The sequence below is a fragment of the Podarcis liolepis genome, assembly GCF_965112155.1.
Source record: "Podarcis liolepis genome assembly, chromosome: 4".
Taxonomy (NCBI): domain Eukaryota; kingdom Metazoa; phylum Chordata; class Lepidosauria; order Squamata; family Lacertidae; genus Podarcis; species Podarcis liolepis.
The window spans coordinates 82,077,036-82,103,644 of NC_139558.1; the positions used below are offsets into that span (position 1 = coordinate 82,077,036).

The 26,609-nt window shown below is 42.1% G+C and overlaps 1 protein-coding gene across 9 annotated transcripts in view; it reads right to left on the reverse strand.

Annotated features, from left to right (window-relative positions):
* Positions 1-1,406: 1,406 nt before the first annotated feature.
* Positions 1,407-26,609, reverse strand: part of TNFRSF19 (TNF receptor superfamily member 19) — a 56,797-nt gene continuing 31,594 nt past the window's right edge. For 6 of the 9 annotated variants that reach the window (XM_083498955.1, XM_083498957.1, XM_083498956.1 and 3 more), the window contains 5 exons: positions 13,511-13,675; positions 12,456-12,581; positions 5,579-5,681; positions 4,068-4,465; positions 1,407-3,185 (listed from right to left, as the gene is read on the reverse strand). In XM_083498955.1, coding sequence (XP_083355081.1) covers positions 4,075-4,465; positions 5,579-5,681; positions 12,456-12,581; positions 13,511-13,675 — 785 coding nt within the window. In that variant the 3' untranslated portion in view covers positions 1,407-3,185; positions 4,068-4,074. The remainder of the gene's footprint in view (positions 3,186-4,067; positions 4,466-5,578; positions 5,682-12,455; positions 12,582-13,510; positions 13,676-26,609) is intronic. The other 3 variants (XM_083498961.1, XM_083498962.1, XM_083498963.1) reach the window with 1 other exon arrangement.

Below are 26,609 nucleotides of genomic sequence, written 5' to 3' on the forward strand. Positions count from 1 at the left end.
GGCTCAGAGAGGAGGCGAGAGGATTAATTTAATCTACATGAGATATTGCTCGTAAAGACTTTGGTGCATGCAAAGTTAAAGCCCTCAAAAGGTTCCACAACAAAGGAGAAATGTTAACTGTGCTTAACCCATCTCAGACACTGAAATATCCTTCTTCACCAGCTCATATAAAATTTGCCCCTACAAAAGGCACTGATGGCCATCGACTTGGATGGTTTAAAAGAGGAGACCAATTCATGGTGGATAAGCCCATGGATGGCTACTGGCCACAATGGTTGTGTTGTCCCTCCTCTTTCAAAGGCAGTATACTTTTGAATACAAGTTGCTTGGGAATTGTTTCAGACATGCAAGGCACCATTTGATGTTACTGTTATGTACAGGCAAGCATGAATTCCTTATGGGATTGTACTTGTTTGCTCAGAGTTTCATAAGAGCCCCATAACTGTGTGCATCTATGAATGATATGCAAGCAGATCTGCTGCAATAGTCCTCAAATTATTGGCATCTTACAACCCTACTATTCTATGATTCTACATGCTACTGTAGGAAGGGTCTTCAGACACTTTGGGACTCCTATGTAGATCTTCTCACGGGATATACTTGTTTAAACAAAGGCGCCTGGGGCAAGACTTGTGAAGACTGCTGTCACGAGTTCCACAGAGATGGCTGAGTTGGTCACAGTGGGGAGGGAGGAATGGGCCAAGAGTTCAGAAATGGTACCTAGAAAGGGGCCTAGGAGCTACTGATCTATATGCTGGGGAGCAGGTGGTCAGAGGAGAGGCCCACCTCAGTGACAAGAAATACCCAGTTTCAGTTAGTACAACTAAAAGTTGTTAGGTGAGTGCACCTGCTCCCTGGCAGAGCCTTCCATTTAAAGTGATGTAATGTGTGCTCAAGGAGACCAGGCTGTGCATTACACCAGTTCTGTTACTATTTAGTACAAAATTTTCTCATTAACTGCATTGCTTTTGTATGACAATGATTTATGCGCAGACACGGGTCCTCTTCTGTTTCTAGTTGAGAAAAGCAGTTAAAGGCCACAAGCTGAAGAAATGGGAACACAGGATTGTTTCAAATGTTCACCCAAAGTGGCAACACAGGAAACTAAATGACTTACTTATCTATCGTCACTTCCAGTTTGTGGGTGCGCATATGCGCAGATAGGTTGTTATATTTGAGGGAGAGTGTGCATCTTGACGCAGAAGATACAAGCATCTCCCTCTCCCCTCCTTGCTTTGCTCCAAATTTGGAAGCAGCAACAAAGGAAGCATGGATCAGTCTTATAGCCTAAAGAAATAAAAACGGACTAAACGAAGGCAGAATCATACTGAGATGGTTTGACATGTTTCTAAAATATAACAATTATTTAGGTGAAGATCTATGTTTGAAACACACATATATACAAATAGTATTTAAATGACTATTTATTAACAAATAGAAAAATATATAAACATATACACAGTTGTAATTTACAGTCTTCGTCCACCCCTTTGAATTCCTGCATGTAAAAGAATATTGGGAAAGCATTTTTGTTTGAAAGCAAATAGTATAAAAAATTCAGTGTATGTTTTCTATTGGCATATACAAAATTGCTTGCCATAGGCAACATAATCAAGACCAATTTGGTTGAATCAAACATTTTGTAAACTGCATTTACACAATATGCACATTTTAAAATCCTGTTCTTGCTTCAAATTTTTGATCTTCATTACAATGGGGCACATACCACAGGCCTTTTGAAAGCAGTTTTTAGAGGTAAACAGTAGTCTCCACGCATAGTCTTAACCATTTTGCAGAATACTGAAATGCACATTGGATTATTTTATTTACAAAGTTTACACACATAAATGGTTCTTCATGCAAAAAGTATACGTATTATTTGCAGGTTTTCACTATCGTATAAAAAAACGTGAATTTTGTAACATTAGTTTTCTAACATAGTATAATTCCATTGGATGTTTGCTTGAAACTTGAAACAACACGTATTTTTTAAGCAGAGATTGAATGGCCTTCTGTCATGGATGCTTAGTTGGAAGGGATTTGACTAGATGATCCTCAAGGTCCCTTCCAACTCTGATTCTATGATTCAATGAGGCTTGCTTCCCACATTGGTGTGTATACAGGAATACAGCCTTATTTTTTCAATGATACTAAAGGATTCTCCACTAAATATAACACAAAAGTCTCGGTTCTTTGTTTCAAAGTTTAAAAAATATACAGGATATAGTTTAGCCAAAAGCAAACACTTCAAGTCCTCCTGGTATTATTGTGAGAGTCAGCACTACTCAAAAGCATTCCAAATGAAATCAATAGGACTTAAAAGTATTTAGCTTTCCTGCCAAAGTACCCACAGTTTTAGCACACCATCATAGAAATGCAAAAAAATTATGGGAGAAATATCTGGCTGGGAGTTAACATCTTTTGGTAAGCAAAGTTGCTGCCACATTAGAACTGCACATGTATCTGGGATTATTCATCACTGAATACAGTGGGACTTAGAATTCTAAGTAAACATGCATAGGACTGCACTGTAAATAGCTGTGAAAAAAGCACTTTAGTATAGTCTTGCAGTTTTCACAGCATGTTTTCTCCACACAAGTATTTATGCATTCTGTACTGTAACAGGCAGATCCCAAAGTTCCCAAGTTCCCAAGGAAGTTTCATTTTATTATTTTTAGGTTCTTTTTACTGTTGTATATTTGGCCTATTATGTATTGACTCAGTACAGCTTGTTGAAAATCCTGTTAAATGCTTCCTTTTGCCAACAGAAAAATGGACAAACAAACACCTGCTATTAGTAGCCACACACACACACACACACACACACACACACACACACATTCTATTGCTCTTTATATTTACATAATCTGCTTAGCAGTAAGATCAGTCCACCAAACTTTCCTTGTGTCAATGAGACACAGAAGCTTGCTGTTCAGAAAAGAGACAGAGTAGCATGGATCAGCCTTTGGTCTTTTACCAAGCTGCTCCTTGAAGTTTTCTCATACAGCTGCTGTATTTCAAATGCAACTGCCTGAGAGAGCTTTGAAATGCTGCCAATTTAGTTCAGCTGTTTCTGAAACCTTGTAACATCGAGATCCAGGCCACATTCCATCCACAAGCATTCAAAGAGAAGCACGTTGGGAAGCATTCAGTTTAAAGGCTGCCAAGAAAGGTCGTTTAGATTCCTAAAAGAGAGCAAGATAGCAGGGGTTAGCCATATGCACAGAACCTACAACTAACCACATTCTAGATGTCACTGTCGTAAGAAGATGCCTTTGTCATTTTTATTATTTACTGCTGAACACAAGCTTTTGTATACTAATTATATTCTAATTAAGAGGAAAAGTACTTTCAGTCGGTCAATTCCAATCAGAAACATTGGGAAGAAAAATATTTTCAGCCCACAGAGCAAGTCTATACTGCTTCCCCAGCTCCCTCTGGGGACATTCAAAGTGTCTTATGACAACCGCACCCCGTCTCTGTCCTGCTGTCCCCTGCTGGTGGGATTGTCCAGGAATCAGCCTAATCCCTGCAGCAGCCTTCCTAAGTCCGCCATCTTGTCACTATCTTATTTAATTTCAGGTCCTATACATTATAAGCCTGCAAATGTATTATACAGTCACATTCTTTTTAAAGTTATAATAAATATAATATTGATATAAAGGGCTTAAGTATTATTCAAAAATAATACAATATAACAATTCAAAACAGGAATATGGACCAGTGTTCATCCAGATGAGATGCGTTCAATTTCAGATGCACAGAAATGATCCATGCCCTCCTCGGGAGCTCTTAGTTGTGAACACGTGATTGGAGCTGGGGTCACAGACTAATAGGAATGGCTACGCAAATCTGAGTAAGATTTTAAAAGCGTTAGGAATTTGCATAAATCTGCTTTTATAAAGCATGCAAATTATATACAAGAGGAGGCAGAATTATTAGTGAAGGATCATTGAGACACCAATTGCAACCAGACAATTTACAAACTATCCTAGATAGTATTAGTAAAAGTTTAATTGATACTACATAGTACTTCACCTGGTAGACAACTAATGTTTTGTTCTTACCTGGCCATCAGTTTATAGAATCACTAACTGTTTTGTCAAGCTCTGTTGTTGACAGTGGTTCAGCAGTTAAGAACTGGTTTAATGAAGCAGTGATACTGGAAGGACTCTTACTGGAAAGTTCAGTTGATTCTGTCAAGCTTCCAAAATGAGATGTTGTAGACATGAATACCCTTAAATCCTGTTCGTTATCTGAATCCACAATGGCTGTTTTTTCGGTCTCTAGGCTGAAAGAATTTTCATCTTCTCCCGTTAGCTCAGGGTATGACTCACAGAAAGAAATACTATCACAGCAAGCTGGATTTTGGATAAGAGGCCAGGCATCTGAAAGATCTCCACAGGTTGAATGTGAAAGAGAACCGAGGAATGCTGGAATCATTTCCCCAACAGAATTAGAATTCCTGTAAGAAGTCATAGGAAATAAAGGACGACTTTAATAAGGTTCAAAAAGTAACACTGCAAATCAAGAACTAGTGTTCTTATGTTACTCGTTATTCACAGGTGTCAACTCTATGGGATGTTGATCCCTTCAGCTCCCCCAAATTAGGGTGGGCAGCCCCCTCCAATATTTTATGCAAGTTAGCACCTCCCTCTCTCCCTTGGGCAGCCACCAAGTGTCACCCTCTTTTCCCAGCTTTCCTCCTGACTTTTGCCGCCATTTCCAAGTGCGTCTGAACCAGGGCAGCTGGGGAGAGACAGGTAGGCAAGACGGTAAGAGAGGCAAGCCCGGAGGAGAGGCAAGCAGGTGAGTAGGGGTATGGGGCAGGCGAGGCAGGCAGAAATGTATTGTGAACAGGTGGAGGGGAAGGGGAGGCCTGCACCCAGTTGCATGTAATGGAAGAAGGTGTGCTCCACAGAAGTGTGGGTAGGGGGAAGAAGGGCAGGTGGGGCCCAGCAATATTTTGTTCAAAAATGGCAGAATCTGTGATATGCAACCTTGTTTCATGCAGCACTCTCGGCTGCAAATGTCTGCAAACCACGGTGAGCAAGAGATTTGTATTTTCTCACATGACAAAATCATGTAGCTTTAGTGGTGCAAATATGTAATAGACTTGCAACAGAAGTGCTACATTGAGCTAAGATGTCTGCAACAGTCAGCAAGCAATTCTGAAAATTATTGTTTGGAAACACTCTTAGAACTTCAGTTACCGGCAATAACATTTTTTCAAGCAAGGTGCCTGTTAGAATGAGTATGCATAGTACTTTATGGATCAAGTACTAAGAAATCACCTCAGGGTCTTCAAAGGGGTCTATGGATACCAACCCAGAAACAGATAATTAACTTATTTTAACTTGCTAGCATTCACACCACAGAAAGTGGCCCACAACCAGTTTTTATTTAGTGAGCAAAAGTAATATTGATATTGCCATGAATATGAATTTTCCACGAAGCTGGCAGCAAACATGTGTCAATTCAAAGTTTTTCACTTCACTCTTTTAGTTCATTTAATATTTATTACAGGATATAAGAACAGAATAGTTAGCAGCAGACACAAAGAAAGGTCCTGAATTACCTTTCATGAAGTGTATTCCGAGAGTGAAAAGGGCAGCTATGGCAGCTGTGTTCCAGGCTACATGTCTCATCACAGCACAGGGATGGAATCAAATGCACTGGTCCTAAAAATAAATAAAACTTTTATCTTAACAGTTATAAGATCTTTTGGGAACATGTGTTGGAACACAATGTGCAACAATATTCATATGCACAAGCAGAGCCACTGCTTATAACAGCTCTACACTTTTTGTGGGGGCGGGGGGAGCAGGATACTGTTAGCATGAGTTACATAAAATTGGTCACCTATGACAAGCCAAAGCTCACAACTGCCCCTGACAATGTGTAGGTCTTTGATGCCAGTTACAGCCCTATGTGTGCTTAAAAGTAGTACCTTAACATTTTAAAATTTCATATTGGATTTTCTGTTTAAAAGGTCATTCAGTGTTATTCTATCTACAACCATGAAGGATGACACCTAGCCATTTCTAGATGAAAGACCACATGAGCCATGTACACAACTATTTAAAGGTTCTCTTTAGCCACACTTAGGGAATATGATTGTAAAGCATAACCATAGCCAGGTCATAGCTAAAGTGGCAGCACTAACCAGATAACCCGGAACAAAATGATGTAGTATATCCTATAAGTTTACAGAAGTACAAAAACTCCCTTGCCCTGCCACTGGCAAAGCAATAACAACAGTCCAATGAGGGCTAAGCATGTTTGATGGGCATGGAATGTTGGTGTGGGAGGACTGAAAATCAGGGGACAGGAGGAAATAATGGAGTAACTGGAAACCTGTGCAGGAGAACCACACGCTACAATATTTTGCTGCAGGTTCCACTTGTAGCATATAACGTAACAGCTGTCTCAACATGGCAAACTTTGAGTTTCATTTTAATCAGACACCAGAGACCCAATTTCTTCTTTAATTAAGAGAAGCTGAATTCCAATCCTTAACTGCTAGAAGAAAATCTAATGCACAGTCTCTTAAAGTGCTTGCCAGTAACTTACGTAGTACTATGTCAGGGAACTGCCATCAGAGCATCAGGTGGTGGAGGGACTCAGGCAGGATGAAAGAGACTCAACTGCTGAAGCAGGGACCAGCAGGGGGAGGAGTGGGTCTCTGAGGGAATGCGAGCAGGAGGGAGGGCTCAGGGAGGCTTCCAGCGAGAACAGTGGGGAGGTATCGGAGTCTCCCATAGGCAAACCCACACCTCGCAGGAAACTGTCACGCCGTGAGTCCAGGAGACGCGTTTCCGTTAAGGAACTTCTTTGCTGGAAACGCTTCCGCAGACAGCCACTGTCGGACTCTACTAGTGACTAGAGCAGACATGTCTGAGGAGCTCCGTCACACACGGAGTTTTGTGGGGTCGCACAAACTCTGAGGGAGCACGTTTTCACGCACAAGCAGCTAATCAAACCCTCACAGCAGTCCGACAGTCTTTGTACGCTGCCTGTGCAAGAGAAGGCATCATGAGCGAACCAACCGGAACCGGAGGAGCAGGGGCTGGAGCTGGTCCAAGCTTGGAAGATAGATACCGAGCGTTGGAGGTTCAACTGGCCCTGCAGACGGCGAGGTTGGAGGAGAGAAGGGCTCAGGATGCAGACAAGAAGGGGAGAGCCACGCAATTCCCCAGAAAGGTACCAGGATTGGTGCAGAAATTTGGGGGGGACCCCAAGGACTACCATGCTTTTAGGACAGAGATGCAATATGCCCTTAATGTGCAGTTCGATGAGTTCCCTGATGAGGAATCGCGAGTTGCTTTTGTAATTGGGCATCTTGAGAAAGGGGCTAGAGACTGGGTTCGACCCCTAATGGCAACGCACAATGACATACTAAAGGACACAATGAAGTTCTTTCGTGCAATGGATCTCATGTTTTCCAGCGATATTGAGGAAGGGGTGGTGCGCAGACAGCTAATGGCTTGTAAGCAGGGAAGTCGATCTGTCCGTGAATATTGGACTGAGTTTACCATGCTGATTCACAGACTGAGTTGGGATTTATCGGCGGCTCCCGTTCAAATGCTATTTGAAGAAGGTCTTTCTTCGGGGGTGAAAGACGAGCTGGCACGGAGCCCCAGGGCGGAGTCTATGGATCAGCTGACCAAATCTGCGCTGACCATAGGAGCGCGGCAGGAGGCAAGAGCCTTGGAGAGGCGGGAAGGGAGAGGGGAACGTTGGAAGGAGTTCCGCATTCCAGACATTCCTGAGCCAGCTTTCCCGCCGGCAGAGCCGATGGAAATCGGAACAGCGCGCGCGCGCGCATTTTCAAAAACCAGCGAGGGAGCTAAGAAGGAGGGAAAGGGCCCCCGGAAATGCTATCTCTGCCAACAGCCAGGCCACTTTGCCAGAGTCTGCCCCCAGAGGAAGGAATGGCAAGGGATGGTGGGAGCTGTTGAGGGGGGAGAAGAAGGGGGAGCGGAGCAGGTAAAAGCCAACGCCTGGTTGCCACAATTGGGGCACTGCAGCCAGGCCAAAGAGCAGTGAAAGTGCCCGTGCCAGAAGCTCCTCGACCTGCTCTAGTGATTGAAGTGTCGCTAGAGCTGCAGAATGGGCACCCCCTAAAAATAAAGGCGCTATTGGACTCAGGCAGCTCCTGCAATTTTATGAGCAAGGAGTTTGCTGCTGAACACCAGATACAGACCATCCCTTTAAGCAACCCCCTGCAGGTGACCACGATTGATGGCAGGGAGTTGTTGGGAGGAGGAGTCCGCTTGCAGACTGTCCCAATGATAATGAGGGTGGCAAGGCACACAGAACTGATAGCGTTTAATGTGGCCACCCTGGGAGGCGCTCCCATTATTTTGGGAATGAGCTGGCTAGCTCTACATGATCCGCTGGTTGGCTGGCATCAAAGAGTGGTGTCCTTTGGTTCAGCACATTGCCTAGAACACTGCAAAGGGGAGAAGGGTTCAGCAGGGGCCCAAGCCACCCTAGCAGGGACTGAAGTAATGGAGAAGGTGAAGGTACCACCACAGTATGCAGATCTCAGCGACGTGTTCAGCGAGAAGGAAGCTGACCAACTACCACCTCATAGACCCTTTGATTGTCAGATCAATTTACTCCCAGGAGCACAGCTTCCCGTGGGCAAGTTGTATGCCATGTCAGACAGGGAAATGCAGGAGTTGCGAGGGTTCATTGACAAGAACCTGAAGAGAGGCTTCATCAGAGAGTCCAAAGCAGCAGGGGGGAGCCCAGTGTTCTTTGTGGACAAAAAAAATGCGGACAAGCCGAGACTTGTATGTGATTTTAGGCGGCTGAATGCAGTGACTGAACCGGTGGCGTTCCCTATGCCCAGAATTGATGATATTTTGACCAGGGTGAGGAAGGGAAAGATTTTCACAAAGCTGGATCTAAGGGGGGCGTACAACCTGATACGCATAAGGAAAGGGGATGAATGGAAAACCACCATGTTTACCCCTTTGGGGGCGTTTGAATACCTCGTTATGCCATTTGGATTACAAGCAGGCTCCGCGTGTTTTCAATCTTTTATGAACCACGTGCTGGGCCCTTTGCTCTACAAGAATTGCGTTGCCTTTCTAGATGATGTGTTGGTGTATTCTGAGAATGAGGAGCAACATGTGAGAGACGTCAGAGAAGTGTTGAGCAGACTGCAAGCCAACAGGCTGTGGGTCAAACTGGAGAAGTGTCGGTTCCATACCAAGGAGGTGGAATTCCTGGGGTACCGCCTGTCAGACAAGGGATTGGCCATGGATCCCGGCAAGGTACAGGCAGTGCTGGAATGGAAAACACCCAAAACCAAGAAGGATGTGCAGAGGTTCCTAGGGTTTGGAAACTTTTATCGTAAGTTCATCCGCAACTTCGCCCATCTGACGGCGCCCATCACTGACTGTCTCAGCAGTAAAAAGAAGTTTGTATGGACGGCGGAGGCGGAGCGAGCGTTTGAGGAACTGAAAAGGGCCTTCGCCTCTGAAGAACAACTTCTGCATGTGGATTTACGAAAGAAGCTAAGGGTTGAAACAGACGCATCTGACAGAGCCATAGGGGCGGTGCTTCTTCTGCAGCCGGGGAAGGAGGAGTCAGAGTGGCGTCCGTGTGCCTTCTTCTCGCGGAAGCTGAACAAATCCGAGAGGAACTACACGGTGTACGACCGAGAACTGCTTGCTATTCATGAGGCGTTCCGGAGATGGAGGCATCTGCTAGTTGGTGCACAACATAAAGTGCAAGTGTGCACGGACCATAAAAATCTAGAGTACTGGAGAACGGCGCGAGTGCTCAACCAAAGGCAGTTGAGATGGGCCCAAGAGTTCTCCAAATTTAACTTTGAGATTTGTTATGTGCCAGGCCCAGAGAATGTTAGGGCGGACGCTCTCTCACGCAAACCTGAATATTTGGAGGGGGAGGGAGCACCCGAAGAAACCCATATCATTCCAGAGGACCGCTGGGTGTGTGGGGCGACTTTGGTGGGGCAAAGGGAATTGGTAGAGGGTACGGTGCAGGATGCATACGCCCAGGGGAAACTCAGGGATCTCAGAGGGGAGGAAGACAAATCCGGTGGTTTTGAGGAGAGAAATGGGGCATTGTTTTATAAGGGAGCGTTATATATACCTGAAGGGGAATTGAGGGAGAAGGTACTCAAGCAGCTGCACGATAGCCCCACAGCAGGGCACTTTGGGCAACACAAAACCATGTGGCTGGTTACCAGGGAATTTTGGTGGCCCAAGGTCAGGGAAGATGTGCGGGAGTATGTGAGAGGGTGTGAACAATGCCAAAGAGCCAAGGGGGAGAGGCGGGCGCCGGCTGGTTTATTAGAACCACTGCCCACACCTGAGAGACCGTGGGAAGCAGTGGCAATAGATTTCATGACTGATCTGCCAAGGTCTAGAGGGAAAACAGCCATCATGGTTGTAGTAGACCTGTTAACTAAAATGGCCCACTTCATAGCCTGCTCACATGCGGTTACAGCAGAAGAAACCGCCAAATTGTTTGTAGAGAATGTGTTTAGGTTGCATGGCGCCCCCTTGAGGGTGGTTTCAGACCGAGGGAAACAATTTACTTCCAGGTTCTGGAGGAAGCTCATGAGCTTACTGCATGTAGAGGTTAATTTCTCGACGGCCCGTCATCCTGAAACCAACGGGCAGGCGGAAAGAGCAAATGGGGTTCTCCAACAATATTTGAGGTGTTATGTTAATGACAGAGAGAATGATTGGGTGGAGAAGTTGGCGTTGGCAGAATTTGCCTACAACAATGCAGAGAACGTGTCCACGGGGATGAGCCCCTTTTTGGCTAATCACGGGTGCCATCCCAGAGCCTTCCCAGGGGGGGAGGGGGAGAACTGGAGCGTTCCAGCTGCAGAACAGTTCGTGGAAGAAATGGAAGCGATCCATCGCCAGCTCCAACTCAATTTAAACAGGGCTAAGGAGGAATATAAGAGGCAGGCAGACAAAAACAGAAGGGAAGGCGAAAGCATCAGGGTGGGGGACCAGGTGTGGCTGTCAACCCAAGGGTTGCCATTCAAAGGAGGTTGTAAGAAATTAAGACCCAAAAGGCTGGGTCCGTTTGAAGTCATACAGCAGGTCAATCCAGTGGCTTTCAGGCTCCGGTTACCGAACCACATGAAGCTGCACCCAGTTTTTCACAGGTCGTTGCTGTCACCGTATAGAGGAGACAGTGAGGGGAGGGTCACTAGGGGACCAGCAATGGAGGAGAAGGAACACAGCTACCATGTAGCGGAGATCCTCGATTCCAGGTGGAAGGGAGATCAAGTAGAGTATTTGGTAATGTGGGAAGGGGAACCGGAGTCGGAAAACACCTGGGTTAGGGCAGAGGATGTCAATGACGAGGTTTTAATAGAGACTTTTCATCAGAGGTTCCCACGTAAACCTCAGCCGGTAGCGAGGTTCCGAAGGGAATACTTTGCCACCACCGACGAGGAAGAGGAGTTGGAGGGGTTCCCAGATTCTGAAGAGGAAGAGGATTCAGCTGGCCAGGACGACGATCGATGGAGAGAATTGTTCGAGACGTCAGAAGATGAGGAAGATTCGTTTCGGGGTTTTAGCCCTTCACCTCCCAGGGGGGAGGAATTGGGAGGGGGTGAGGGGGGCCCTGGAGGGGAGGTGGATGTCAGGGAACTGCCATCAGAGCATCAGGTGGTGGAGGGACTCAGGCAGGATGAAAGAGACTCAACTGCTGAAGCAGGGACCAGCAGGGGGAGGAGTGGGTCTCTGAGGGAATGCGAGCAGGAGGGAGGGCTCAGGGAGGCTTCCAGCGAGAACAGTGGGGAGGTATCGGAGTCTCCCATAGGCAAACCCACACCTCGCAGGAAACTGTCACGCCGTGAGTCCAGGAGACGCGTTTCCGTTAAGGAACTTCTTTGCTGGAAACGCTTCCGCAGACAGCCACTGTCGGACTCTACTAGTGACTAGAGCAGACATGTCTGAGGAGCTCCGTCACACACGGAGTTTTGTGGGGTCGCACAAACTCTGAGGGAGCACGTTTTCACGCACAAGCAGCTAATCAAACCCTCACATACTATTATATGCTACAATTTTATTATGATTTCTTTGCCAGATACAGTTTGAAATTACAGCATTCTCCACTACCCTCAGAAGAAATGTGTTAATATTTTTCTTTTTTCCATTCCCTATATTCATATAGAATGTAACTGCTAGGAAAGTTTAAGATGTAAGGCAGGTAAAAATATGCTCCTGAGGATCTACACAGCGAACTGTACTCAGAAGTATAATGCCAATTGTTTTTGTTATGTTAGAATATTAAGATCCATGTAGCAATGTTTGGTTACAGAGATTCAAACTCCTATGAAGAGTATTATTTCAGAATTTGATCATTTAAGTTTTCTCTTTATCTCTTATGTCCCTGCTGCTTGCACTGGTCCTTTCCCCATAAACTTCACCCAAAATGAATGTACTTACGACATATCTGTGATGGGTCCTGCTGACATTGGCAGCATGTTCTATGAGCATACACGTTAAGTTGTGGTCTGTCAAAACATGAAAGCTCAGAGCCTTCATAGTGAATATCCTGTGATCGCACAGACCCTTAAAAATAGAAAAGACATTTCAAATGGTTAAACTGTCTCAGTTTTGTTTACAGTTTTTTCTAATCATAACCAGCATAATTTCACACTCATGTACAAAATTTATTCAGTGACGAAGCACTTCATTATGAATCATTTAGATCTCTCTGCTTTTGGGTCCACAGTTAAGATTCGAAAGCATTGTGAAGTAACTATCTAGGTTGAGTATGCACTATACCTTTAAAGCACATTCAAAGCGCATTTTGCTCCTCAAAGAATTCTGAGTATTGTACATTACCCCTCACAGAGTTACAATTCACAGCAACTCTTAACAGTCTTAAACCAGAATTCTTTAAATGTGCTTTAAAGGTATAGCGTGTACCCAGCCCTAGTCTGGCAGAAGTGTAATAGAAACCATTTGCAGAGGAAGAAAGCTGAAGTTCTTTCCAATCAGAAGTACAGGGTAGACCCCAATTCTAGTGTAGAGCTGAAAGTAATCAAAAGTTGCTGAATAAGAAGTGGTTTTTGTCTGCTTTTTCCCCTATAAGAAAAATCCAGGCATGGATCACTTTTGGTTGTCTGATAGGAAATTATGGTCCACCTGCTGCTATTTGAAATTGCTAATTTAAAGAACATCTTTCACACATGATTTTGGTTTGGGTCATTTTTTGATGCATGTTTAGTCTTGTGAATGGGTTCACCATGTGCCAGGCAAGACTAACAAGCATCTAGACATGCGGTGGTTGGGCGTATGTTCATCAGATTCACACAACAACCTTTCAATCAATTATTGTCTATGATGTAATCACTCAAGGTGAAGGAAATGCTTTGAGAATCAGCTCCAAAGTGTAATAAGATGCTCATTATGAAAATTCAGGTGAAAAAGTTATTGGTTTTAAAGGCAAAGAAAACAAAGGCAACGTTATTAAACATATATTATGGAAAACTTACAGCTTGGCTTCTTTTCCATGAATTGCCTCTTACAATAGATAACACAAAGGATGAGGAGAGCTAACAGTACAGTTGCCAGTGCACTGCATATCACAGCAGCTAAAGCAGTGTCTCGTGGACTGGAAGCAGTTGATGGGATTTTCACCAGATTCACTTTTGTAGTGCCTAAATAAAGATAAGTACATATACTTTTTAGCTATATGAAATCAGATGCAAGGAACATCCAAGAAGCACTTGGTTGCTTAGAGGAACAACATCCTCAACAACAAATATAACATGAGCATATTTAATACAGCTTATTCATAAATGTAATGCCAGACATAAGTTGTTTTGACATAACTGTTTTCCATACAGCTTGGGGGTGCTCCTGGATTTAACCTTGTTACTTCAGAAATTCAAGTGGTCCAAAATATAGTGGTCCAATTACTGATTTGAGTTGTATTTAGAACTCATATGACCCCTGTATTATAACAGCCGCACTGGCTGCCAGTTCAAAGCCCTAAATTGCTTAGGCCCCCAAATACCTGAAAGCCTACCTCTTTCCCTAAAGACCCTCTTAAGATTCACCAGAGTAGGACCCTCTTGGTAGTTCCACTGTTCTCAGAGGTCTGGGGTGTGGGGACCCAGGGGAAGGAATTTTTCTGGCAGATCCTAAGTTGTGGAATTCCCTTCTCAAAGAGGTGTACTTTCATTGTAGTTTTCATCACATGCTTTAGACACACCTCTTTACTCTGGCCTTTGATACTTATTAGGACTCAAACTAGTTGTGACTGTAATTTATTTTAAACTGGTTTTAATGCTGTATTTTATATATTGCTGTAACTCTTCCCCTGGGACTTTCTGGTGAAGGACGGGTAATAATAATAAGAGACGGGTAATAACAACAACGTTATGAGAAATACAGTTCTATAGTGGTATACGAAATGCATGTTCTATTGTGGAATCAACTTATATGAAAATTCATGTCATAGAATCTATCCACTGATTTATATTGCTTAAATGAAGAATCAGCCAAGCCACAAAGCAACTACTTAAATATCAAATACAATGGAAACAAACCTTTGAGCACAAATTCTATTGAGTGAGCAGAACTGAAAATATATATTTGCTTTCTTCTCTACTTTTCTGATGTAATAAGAATTTTTAAACATGTTTTCACAGCAACACTGTAGCAGACAAAGCCTCCTAGCAGCTTTGCCCAATTTACACCATCATAGAACTAAAGAGTATTTAGTGATGGTTCAGATGTATCAAGTATGAACCCTGTTCTCCTTCCTCTCATGTGCTTAGCTTAAAAAAAAGGTAACTTCTTGGGTTGATCAAACCATAGCCTGCTGCTACATCCAAGACAACAAGCCTTATTGTTTGCACAGATTTTCCAGGATCAGGTTACTGATTGCATCACTGGTTTGGATTAAGTAATTAATGGTTATAAATGAAAAATAAAATATTTCAGCAATTAGAACAGTATATCTGCTAAAGGTTTTCTACATCTGGCATATTAAGTAGAGTCTGCCACAGTATGTTTTCCACAGCTTTTCTTTATCACAAATCACTATTTATTAAAACTTAAAAGTTTCATTTTTAAAATGTTCAGATATTTTGCCACAAAGTTAACCCTGAAGAAGAAACAGCATAGAAAAGTTCAGAAAAAGAATCTAAGACAGAAAATGTATTTGCTTTGAAAGCCTGTATGCACAGATACTTAACAACTAGAAGGATTCATAAGCCACATAGCTGATGAGTGTAACATACATATTTTCCATGCTAAGGAAACTTATTAAAATACTTGGGATGTTCCAAGAGTCATTTTGTCTTAAGCTGCAAATAGAGATCAATGTCCTCAGAAGGAATTCATCCAAGGACCTTTTGCCAACTTTGAATACTAATGATCTGGGCCATTCAGGGAGTGGCCAGAAATAAAGGGGGTTATTATTTTCAGCGTGCCACAAACAACAGGGGCTGAAAATGTTTAAAGCTGGGAACAGAGCTTAGATCTGAAGTTGTTCCTCAATTCATGTAAGGGAGCGGCAATAATCTGCCTGCATCCCATACCATTCCCAAAGCTCTTTCAAGACCCAGCATCAGATTTTCAGGGCATGCAAGGGTCTGCAAAGGGAAGGAGCTGGAAAGCTCCATTCTGCAAACGTGAACTCTTCTTGTTGTTGTCAATTAAAATGTTACAGTGTTAAAACACAAAATAGTGTTTTTTAAGAGATCAGTGAAAGTAGTTTGAAAAGCATTCTCTCTCATAATAGATAAACTAGTATACTTGAGAGCTGCAGGCAATGAATCAGACCGAAAAATGGCTTGAATATAAATAGCAAAGGACTTGCTGCAAAGATGACTGAATGTGTGCTAGAGCACGCACACACACACACACACGCACACACATACACACACACAATCATTGCATGCTACTGCAGACTGAAAAGGTCTACTTTTTAGTTTCCTTTGCTTTGTTAAGTAGTCCAATAGAGCTTTTCCAGGTGTAAAGCAATGGACATTGATTTGGTACGTGAGGGTTTACAGACCTCAGAGGCATGAGTGACGAATCCGCAGAGGCACTTTCAAAGGCAAAATTGTTTGTCTCTGTAATGACTTCAATGCCACAGTTGTGACAGGCCATTGAGAGGTGTCCAATGCCCCATTTGCTCAGACACTGTAGAATTATTTTCATTGATTGAGGCTTGAGGCTGTGGATAAGGCTGTGCTTGTATCTGTTCAGCCAACTTGATGTCTTGATCCTTCATTGCTTATTTGTACTTGCTGGGGGGTATTATCCAGGTAGGTCCAGGGAGTTATGAAGGTGTCATTTAATGAGGAAGCAGCCATCTTGAAAAGGTAGTGCAATGACGCCTGCTTAAAAACTCCAACTCTGGACCACTTGTGAGAGTGGTGACAGCGCAGCTCCAGGCACAGGCTTAGGCCTGCTTTTGGGACTGAATTGGCCTTGGTCACTTAGATGAGCTTTACCAGGAGAGGGACAGAGGGAGTTCAACCCCGTAAACTCTTGCTGGCTCTCTCATCAGCTTTTGATATCATTGACCAAGGTATACTCCTTGACTGGTTAAAATAAAAAAATTCCTTCCAGTAGCACCTTAAAGACCAACTAAGTTAGTTCTTGGTATGAGCTTTCGTGCATGCACACTTCTTCAGATGCACTGAAACAGAAGTTGCCAGATCCTTCTATATAGTGAGAAGGTGGGGAGGGGTATTACTCAGAAGGGTGGTGGGAATGGGTGATTGGCAGGTAGCTGAGATGAGCCTGTTGACGACTCTTAACGACTGCAATAGGTCTTACAGGAAAAGGTCTTACACAACCTTGACTGGTTGTGTAACATGGGAGTTGGGCACACTGTGTTACAGAGGTTTGACTCTTATCCACTAGACTGGTATCAAAGAACATTAAGTGACTGCACCTCAGGCCCCTGCCACTTGTATTATGGGGTGCCACAGGGGACTATACTGTCCTCCATGCTACTTAATGTTCATATGTAGTTGCTGGTAATGATCCCTATGGAAGTTTGAAGCATAGAGTCCGCATTATGCTGATGATACCCAGCTTTATTTGTCTGTTATACACTGTGTACTGGCTTTCAGTAATGGGTTGAGTGAGGGTCAATAAGTTGAAAATGAATCCTGGCTAGACTGAGTTCCTGTGGGTGGGTGGTTTCCAGGTTTGGGGGTTGGGTAATGTGCATGTTTTAGATTACACAGGTACATAGCTTGAGAGTTTTCAGTTCTTATTTGTTCCTGGAAGCCAAAGTGGCTTTAGTGGCTGGTATACCAACTATGTGAAGGAGCGTCTCCACCCCCAACGTTCCGCCCGGACACTGAGGTCCAGCGCTGAGGGACTTCTGGTGGTTCCCTCACTGCGAGAAGCCAAGTTACAGGGAACCAGGCAGAGGGTCTTCTCGGAAGTGGCACCAGCCCTGTGGAACGCCCTCCCACCAGATGTCAAAGAGAAAAACAACTACCAGACTTTTAGAAGGCATCTGAAGGCAGCCCTATTTAGGGAAGCTTTTAGTGTTTGACGCACTACTGTATTTTAATATTTTGCTGGAAGCCGCCCAGAGTGGCTGGGGAAACCCAGCCAGATGGGCAGGGTATAAATATTATTATTATTATTATTATTATTATTATTATTATTATTATTATTATTATTTCTCAACCTTTAATAATCTTTAATAATCTAGCCATTGTGTCTGATGCATTCGTAATCTCTAGAAAGGGCTACCTTAAAGTGCTCTATATGGGGCTTCCTCAGAGCTGGGTCCATAAACTGAAGTTGGTGCAGAATGCTGTAGCAAGGTTACTTGGAGGTGTTCTATCAAAAACACATTGAACTGCACCTAAAGGACCTGTACTGGTTGCCAATAAGTTACCAGATCAAGTTCACATTTTGGTTTAAACCTATAAAGTCTTGAACAACTTGGAACCAAATGGCCAGGGAAACCAAGCCAGATGGGTGGGATATAAATAATAAATTATTATTATTATTATTATTATTATTAACCAGGATGCCTGCAGGAGTGCCTTGCTTCCTACTGTCCTGTCAGAGCATTGTGCGCTGCTGAAGAGACCCTCTTACTGGGCTAAACTTGATTGGCAGCAATTGGGGTGGGGGGCCTTCTCTCTGGTGGCCTCCTTTCTACTGAATCACTTGACTTTGGAGTGCTGAAATGTGCAAGGGAGGATATTTTGGCACTTGTTATAAATGTACCTCTGAACGCAAGCCTTTCTGGCATTTCATATCAATAATTAATTAAGCCTTTGGCTTAGGGCTGCAATTTATTATTATTGGGATATTAATGTATTGTTCATTTTCTGTTCATTTATGCATTCATTGTTATTTGTACAGTGTCTTGCTGGTATAAGGTGGTATATAAATACTTTGGGTAGATGTAGATCCACTGAAATTAACAAATGTGACTAGGTTAGGTCCATTAACTTCAGTTGCGTCTCCTCTGAGAACTTAGTTGGATACAACATTTTTGCGAATAGATAAAAAACATTTTTCTTTTGTTCATTAGCCTTCATCAGATATTTAACAGATTCTATAATGTGTGTAGAGGTGCAGTGTCTTGTCCAACCTACACATGTTTATATTTAGGCGTACAGACCACTTCTTCATATGTACAGTTGGTCTCTATACATGTTATAATGAACATTGGTCAAGGGCAGATCCTATTGCCATAATGCCACCCTGTGAATGATGGATGATTGAAGTAGGCTAGCTATTATTACCGCTGTTCACAGAGGTTTCCATAAAAATATGCAAAACCTGTTCACCAGTGGCAGATTAGGATGACTGTGCACACAACAACCATTGCTTCCTCTTTCAGACTGCCTTCAGTTCTCTGGAAGCAAGCTATAATCTGTCTCCAGCCCAAATGGGTTCACTCATTGCAGTAAAAGACATGAGGAGGCTTATTTCTTGCAACTGACATGAATTGCAGTGCTTACAGAAGCCCACATCAGTACAGCAACTTCACAGGCAAAAAACAACAAAGATTTCATGAGACAAAAGATCAGAAGAAAGCAACCCAAACGTATTAGCTTCTGAAAACATGTAAAATCTGCCTGTTCCCACAAGCATGCCTGGACAAGACTGAAAGTCTATAATTTCCTGAAAAATGATCTTTGTAGTCATAATGGCTAGTTAGGAGACCAAGCACTGCCAAAATATGGTAAAATAACTATAAAACTCTTACATGTAAAAAAACAAGCTGCTATGCCAAGCCTACAAAATGTACTGAATTGAAGTGAGGAGTCATTTTCATGCGATGACCTCTATTATGAGCTCCTACATTCCCTGTGCAACCTGGCAGCAAGAGAATAAAAATATATGTTTGGGGAAAATAAGGGTGAAGGAATGACCGGGGTACATGGAAAGGGCAGGCAAGAAAAGGAAGTAACCAGACAACTGCGGGATGTGAAAGGCGGCTCAGGTTAATAACAGAGCATGCCTGGTTCCATCCACACTTATATTGTTCGGATATGTTAAAAGGGATGATTCATGAGTCCTCATTCATCTTGCTCTGTTCATACTTTTAAAATGTTTTTAACACATATACTTCCCAATTCCTTATTTCTTCATAAACTTCTAGCTGTAACTACAAAGTTTACAGCCTCCACAAACCAGCGGACCAGAACTCAAGATAATTTCGTTGCCTGAAACTAATGGAATGATCTCATTAGTGTTAGTAGACTGGAGTGAGCTTTATCAATGCAAAAAAATAAAAACAAAAAAGTGCTGGACTGGATCGAACAGACAGCTGGATCAAATAGGTGCTCCTTCCACTCAGGGAAAGAAATATTCCGTGAGTGGAAGTGCAACTGTGGATCCAAGTCAATGCTACTCCAGCACGAAAGGGATGATAAAATACACTGACAGGGACAAGTAGTTCAGACTGGGGTATAATTGGGAAGACAGTTATGATTATTTTAGTTTATTACAAATGCATGTTTAGTAAATGTATCATTAAAAAAAGGAAAGAAAGCACAGTTTTAGTGAAGGGGACTCATGGAGGAGCCTTTAGAGCATGGTATTCCCATAGCCTGAGTACATACCATACTTTTCTGTGTATAAGACTATGTTATTTTCCTTAAAAATCAAGGTAAAAAATTGGGGTCATCTTATACATGGGTAGTGAATAGGGTGGACGTTTGATTGGTTGCCGCTGCGGCTGTTAGCGGCTATTGTGCATGTTATTGGTTGCTGTGTCAATGGGTGGTGTTGATTAGCTGACGCTGCGGCAACTGGTTGTGCGACTGGCAGCTTTTGCCAGCAAGGGGACAGATGTGAGGTGGATTTTGTGACGTGTGCAGGTGAGCGATTTTCGGCAATCCCCCCCCCCCCCAAGAAAAGCTCTACAACACTGGGTAATCAGCTCAACAACTCTGTGCCATCTCCACATTTTCTGAAATTTGAGTCCCCCAAAATAGGGGGCATCTTATATATTGAAAAGTACGGTATGTTCATGCAAGATGTATACTCTTCTTTGCCCTTTTATTCCCAAAGATGATAACTTTGCAGATTATCTCTTTTGTATTGTGGTCCATGCCTGATTCTGGAACTTTAAGATATAATTTTTATGAATAGTTTATCAATTTGAGTCAATAATAAAAGTGGTATGATTCAATATTACTTTTTTATTTAGGTTCATAAAGGGAACAGAAAAAAAATATGACCAATGGAACACTGGAAAGCTTTTCTCTTTAAGCAAATATATGAGTTGTTATTTCATTATAAAATGAAACTAAGTGAAATTGTGGCTGTAGTGAAATAGATTTATTATTGATGGGAAACATTTTATTTTTCTTTGTATATACATGATATTAGTAATAAATATTTTTCAGACTGTTTCTTGGATTATTTCAAGTAAAAATTCTTTATTCTGTAAGTCAATAATGTTTTTGCAATCTCGATGTAAACTCAAATGCAGGGTGTTCTTTAAACAAAAAAACCTGAGCAATATTTGTGGTTATACTAAGTAATCCCAGCTGCATAATATAAGCAGTTGCCAATATACAGAACTGTTGACATTTCCCCAGCTTTTTTTTTTAAATACAGTATTCATATATTGGATTAGAAATAAAACACACACAAATCCTTAATTTATCTTATTTTCTCTTTCTTTCCCCTCCACTCCTTTGTGACCATGTGCTTTCCAGTATACATAACTTTACACACAAAGCCATTCAAGGAACACAGCCAACTGCTTATTACATCAGGCTATGCTTTCCACTGTCTACTATGTTTGTTTAGAAGTCTTATTTCTAAATTAATTTTTAAAATGTTTTTCATTAATAAAGGGAATTGTAATAATGTTCATAAGAAAATAAAAATGTATTGTGTGTTTGCAAACCCTAAAACACACACACACACACACACACACATATATATATACCGTACTTTTCCATGTATAAGACTATTTTTTTTACTCTAAAATAATGTTCAAAATCTGGGCTCGTCTTGTACACAGATAGTATCTCGCGCCCCCCCCCCCCATTTTCTTAAATCGGAGTCCCTAAAAATAGGGGGCAAAAAGCACTGAACATTTTATATGATTAAATAGAATGAACACAGATGAATATTGAATAACTTAACACAAAAATATTAGAGCCCTGGGTGTAATCCTGCTGGCTCCTCAGACACAATATCCTATAGAATTTAGTACAACTGCTACTTCCCTGCTGTGTTGCCTCTCTGCTTACAGCATACTGTTAGATGTTTCTCACTGTCTGCTAGTCTCCACACACCAAGTTGAGGCCTTCTGCACCTGCCTTAAAGCACCTAGAAAACTTGTTCTTCTTCAAGGATCTGCGTGTTTGTTCCAGGACTAGCCAACGCACTGGGCTCCTGAGGCAGAACAAGCTGCTGCATGCTCCCAAGTGAAGTGCTGAAAGTTTACTTTGGATTCTACTGACTTGCTGCACACCTGGCAGCATATTAGCAGCTAAAGATGAATACAACACATTGCTAAACTAGCTCCTAAGGGTTGATGCCACGTTTGTTCAATGCACATGAAGCCAGTAAGGTTTTACCTTGTCCTACAACTTCTGGAAGGAAAGACTTGAGAAACTAAACAATTTGAAATGTACAGCCTGAGCAAAATAAAATAGATAGATATTAGCTTCTCATGCAAACAAAAATGAAATGCCACTGAAAAATTATGCTCCTTTACTGAGATGGACAATACAGTAAATTCAGAGAACAAACCCAACAGAATGGATGTAGATAAGATCTATGCAATCTAGTTGTTCAATGAGCTGCATCTAGCAGATTAGTCACTACTTAGCCTTCAATACTGCTTTCTAAATTCAAAGCATGAATACTGTAAGTCGCCTTAAGGGTCAGCCTACTGATAAATATACAAGGCCGACCGCAAAGAGCATCCACACAGTATAGGTCAATCATTATCCCATTTTCTCTGAGGAATTTCAAGTTCACTTAAATCTGATAACTGAGCAGCTAGCTCTTTGTTAATAAAAAGTAATGATTAAGTTAAATATCTTGCAGACATATTATACCTAAAACAAACACTCACTCAGCCTCTGGCAAAGAATGATGCTAATTATAGGATTGACTCAAGAGATGAAAGGTTGCTTCTAGTACTAACTTGTGCAGAAGGCTGGTTAAGAGAAATACTGACATTCTCAATCCCTGTAGTTCAAATTAACACCTTCTTCACCCTTTCCACATCATAAAGTTAAAACATTACAGACTATTGGTATAATCCTTTTAGTTCATAAAACTCATGTTTCTACCCTTGCTATATGCCCGAAGATGTGCCTGTTAGGGGAAATGGAAGGACTGTGTATGCATCCCGTATCTCCTTCCAGTTTGACCATGAAATAGTGTGGCTCTACGGTCTTACAGCAGAATGGAGAAAGTTGAGCTGGGATATCAGAGACATGCACAGACCTCCTTTTAGACAGAATTAGGCTCCCTCAGAGGTCTAAAGAGGCCCAGGCTTCTTCCCCCTTTGAAGTCCATATCCGTAATAAAAATAAAAATAAAAATGACAAGTCAACACATAAAAACAAAACAAGGTACCCCCACCATTTCAACAACCAGAACAAGAAATAAAAATGATATGTATGACAGCAAGTCTGAGAACAAAACTCACAGGTAGGATGGGAAAAATTTGGACAACTGAAACTCCTTGGATTCTCACAACTTTAGGCTGCAAAACTAACACATATACCTGTGAGGAAGCCCCACTGAATTCAAAAGAACTTACTTCTGAGTAGACATGGTTAGGATTTCACTAATCATACTGTGAGGGAAGAGGTTAAATCATACCCCACACCCTGTGATAGGCCACAATAGCCGTAAGTGCTTTATGAGAGAGGAGCAATAAGACAGGTATTTGTTGTGGCCTATATGTATCCTCTGGGCTCCATATATGTATCTAAGTAATTAATATGGATAAACAGGAATTCTAACATAACTGAATTTATATGTCAATGGATAGCTATTCAAACACAAGAGGAGTTCAGTTTTCAGTTTAAATATTCCTAAAGAAACTGGAAATTAGCCAGCTTAATGTACGTTGTAAGATATTTGAATACCACACAAAATACCTAGTTTTTAGGGGGTGAAATAAAGGGGGGGAAAGCACGAGCTTCCCCCGACCCCAGCCCCCAGAACAGGTCCGGGAGCGGAGGCAAGGTTGCGCAGCCTTGCTGCCGCTCCCAGAGCTTGCGGGCTGGGGGAGCGCTCCTAAGGTTTGCGGATAGCTTCCTGAAGCCTGGAGGGCTCTCAGCGAAAGCCTGCATTAGCTCCATAGGACGCACACACATTTCCCCTTCATTTTTGGAGGGGAAAAAGTGCGTCCTATAGAGCGAAAAATACGGTATCCATCAGAAAAAGGCATTTTTTACAGATTGAGCAGGAATAATATATTCTATCTTTAAAGCGTTGATATACAAACGACCTTTCTTTTTTCTCCATCAAGTAGTGTGAATAACCATGTACAGAGCTGACTTGCAAAACACTGAGTATGCAACCTGCTTGATAAACACAATGGGACATCCCTGGGGTGCACTGTTTTCAGTCATCTGGAGTCTCCTCAGGAGGGTGAGGCCTAGTCAGAGAATAAAATACTGAGACAGCACTTTTAAAGGTAATTTTAAGAAAAGCTGGAGGTAAAGAAGTCAAGTCAGTAAGCCAAAAGCATGAGTGGCAAAAATATGTTAGCTGATTGTCTTAGAGGTGCTTCAGAGGACTTCTGAGCTCCAGGGAAGGAGCAGTCTAGACACAAAATTTGGGGGTGGGGGTGGGGAGGCAACTCAGTATGATGCATGATAAATAAAGACCTCAGTTGTCAAAAGAAAAGCACTGACTTGTGTTTTTCAGCCTCCATACATGGCTACTTATTAACAAGGGAGTTTGGTGGAAATAATGGGGACAAAAAGACTTGGGCAGCACATTTATTTCAAAGTGTGTCCAGCTGAAATCAACGTGGATGTATTTTTAAAAAAGAAAATAGAATTAAGAAACTAGTAGGAATGGGTAGTATTCAACTTAGTTTGACTCAGAGCATACCCAGTGAAATTAATGAACCTAATTTAGGCATGCTTATTAATTTCAATGGGTCTGTGAGTAAAACATCATCCAATGTTTTGAACATGTTTTTGTTATACAGACACAAACATTTTATTTCTGCCTAATGCTCTCTCACACCTCTTTCTGCCTGATAGCTCTGAGAGGCCAGGCAGATGAACTAGCTGTAATCTAGGCATTACAAGCTTCTGAAGTGTGTACCAACTGATATGGAGAAAGCAACTAGCTACAAACTGCTTATAACAAAACACAGGGATGAAAAAGCAAACGGAAAATTCGCTTCCTGCTTTTGTTATTAATTGTGCACAATTAAGTACAACAACAACAATTTATTATTTGTACCCTGCCCATCTGACTTCTTGTTTCTCTATTTCCTTAATGCATTGAGCTACTCATTTTCCTCCCTTCCTTTACTGGTAATATTAGTTTTGCTTTTTTTCTTTCTCGACTCTTGATACAAAAGGATTAATGCTAATGCAGAAGTCTCTAAGAATACCTTTTACCTTTTTAAGCCCTGAGACAATAGGCCGCGTCTTTGGCTTTTGTAGACCTTTTGAGGAAAACACTAGCAGGAAGGGAGGTTTGTACAGTGAACAAACTAGCCATTCATTGTGCCTTATTTCCTTGAGAAAAATATAAAGCCACCAGTGACTGGCAGGTCACAGGAGAAAGTAAAAAGGAATACTAATGTCACCTAAAAGATAACATCTCAATCTCTACTACCTGCAATTAGTAAAATGAATTCTAATCAAATACAAACCTGCTTCCTAACCCCCATAGTACAATCAGATGGATCCAAAAGGAAGATGGAGAAAAATGCAACATAAATGAGCATCATCCATGAACAGCCAGCATGGAAAGTCTACAGCTCTGTGACAAAGGACATGCTATGTAAGCAGAAGGACCCATGGCGCAGTTCACAGCATTGCTAGTTCAATTTATTTATTCAGTTTCACATTTTAAAAACCCCTCTAAAAATAAACATTTAAAAGCCCATTCCACAAGCTTTTAAAAGCCCTTGAAATAAATACACTTTTCACTTTGCACCACACACCATCCCACTATCACCTTGTAATCTGGCTAATAGCATGAGGAAGCCATGATGGAGCATGATCCTCTAGTGCACTGCATTTTGACACTTAGATGACAAGTGATTGAGGGAAATGAGAAGAGAGGCTTGAAAAAATGCCACATTTTTCTCCTTTGCTGCTACTACACTCAGCCAATTCATCAGGTAAGTAGATGGAAGGGGGAATATTTGAGGCACATGGCTCAGCCATGGGCCCGGTGGAGGTAAGCAAACCTGCTCCAAGGCAATCAAATTTTATTTTGGGAAACCTGGAAAATTCTGAGCCAAACCAAGGGGAGACTTGGAAGATTTGTCCTTCACACACCCACACACCCAGTATGTTGCTTACATTTCATGACATCTAAGCTTTCTTTTCATTTCTGACTTGCAGTCACTGTGAACAAAAATTACAGAATGAAACAAAACTATAAACTTGTGAAGCAATTTCCATAAACCTCGATTCCAGAATATGCCTTTGTCAAATGACACTATTTACATTATCTTGTTTTGCCACCCACCCAAGGTTTCTCCCCAGTAAGTGGCAAAGTTGTGGAAAAACTAGTTGAAGTCAGCTAGGTGCATGCTGTGCTTTTGGCTAGCATAGGATAGGCCTTAGGGAAGGAGCGTACAGAAATTTTGGCAACACTGCAATGAATAGTGAAACTGTACCGTGTATATCAGTGTTGCAAGTGTTGGGTCAAGCAGAGAGCCTCTGAACAGAGAGCCTCAAGCAGAGAGCCTACAGAATTCAGTTCTAGTTTTGCCACTCTTTTTAAAGCATAATAAGAGCCATATTGATTGATTTTATAAGCTGGGATTAAAAGGTCTATGGCCCTTTATATGACTCTTCCAAAATTCAGTGCAGCCCAAATATAAGACTACTGCTACTCCATTCCAGGCATCTTACTAAATACAGACCTATGCAATCCTACCTGAATGTGATAGAACAGCAG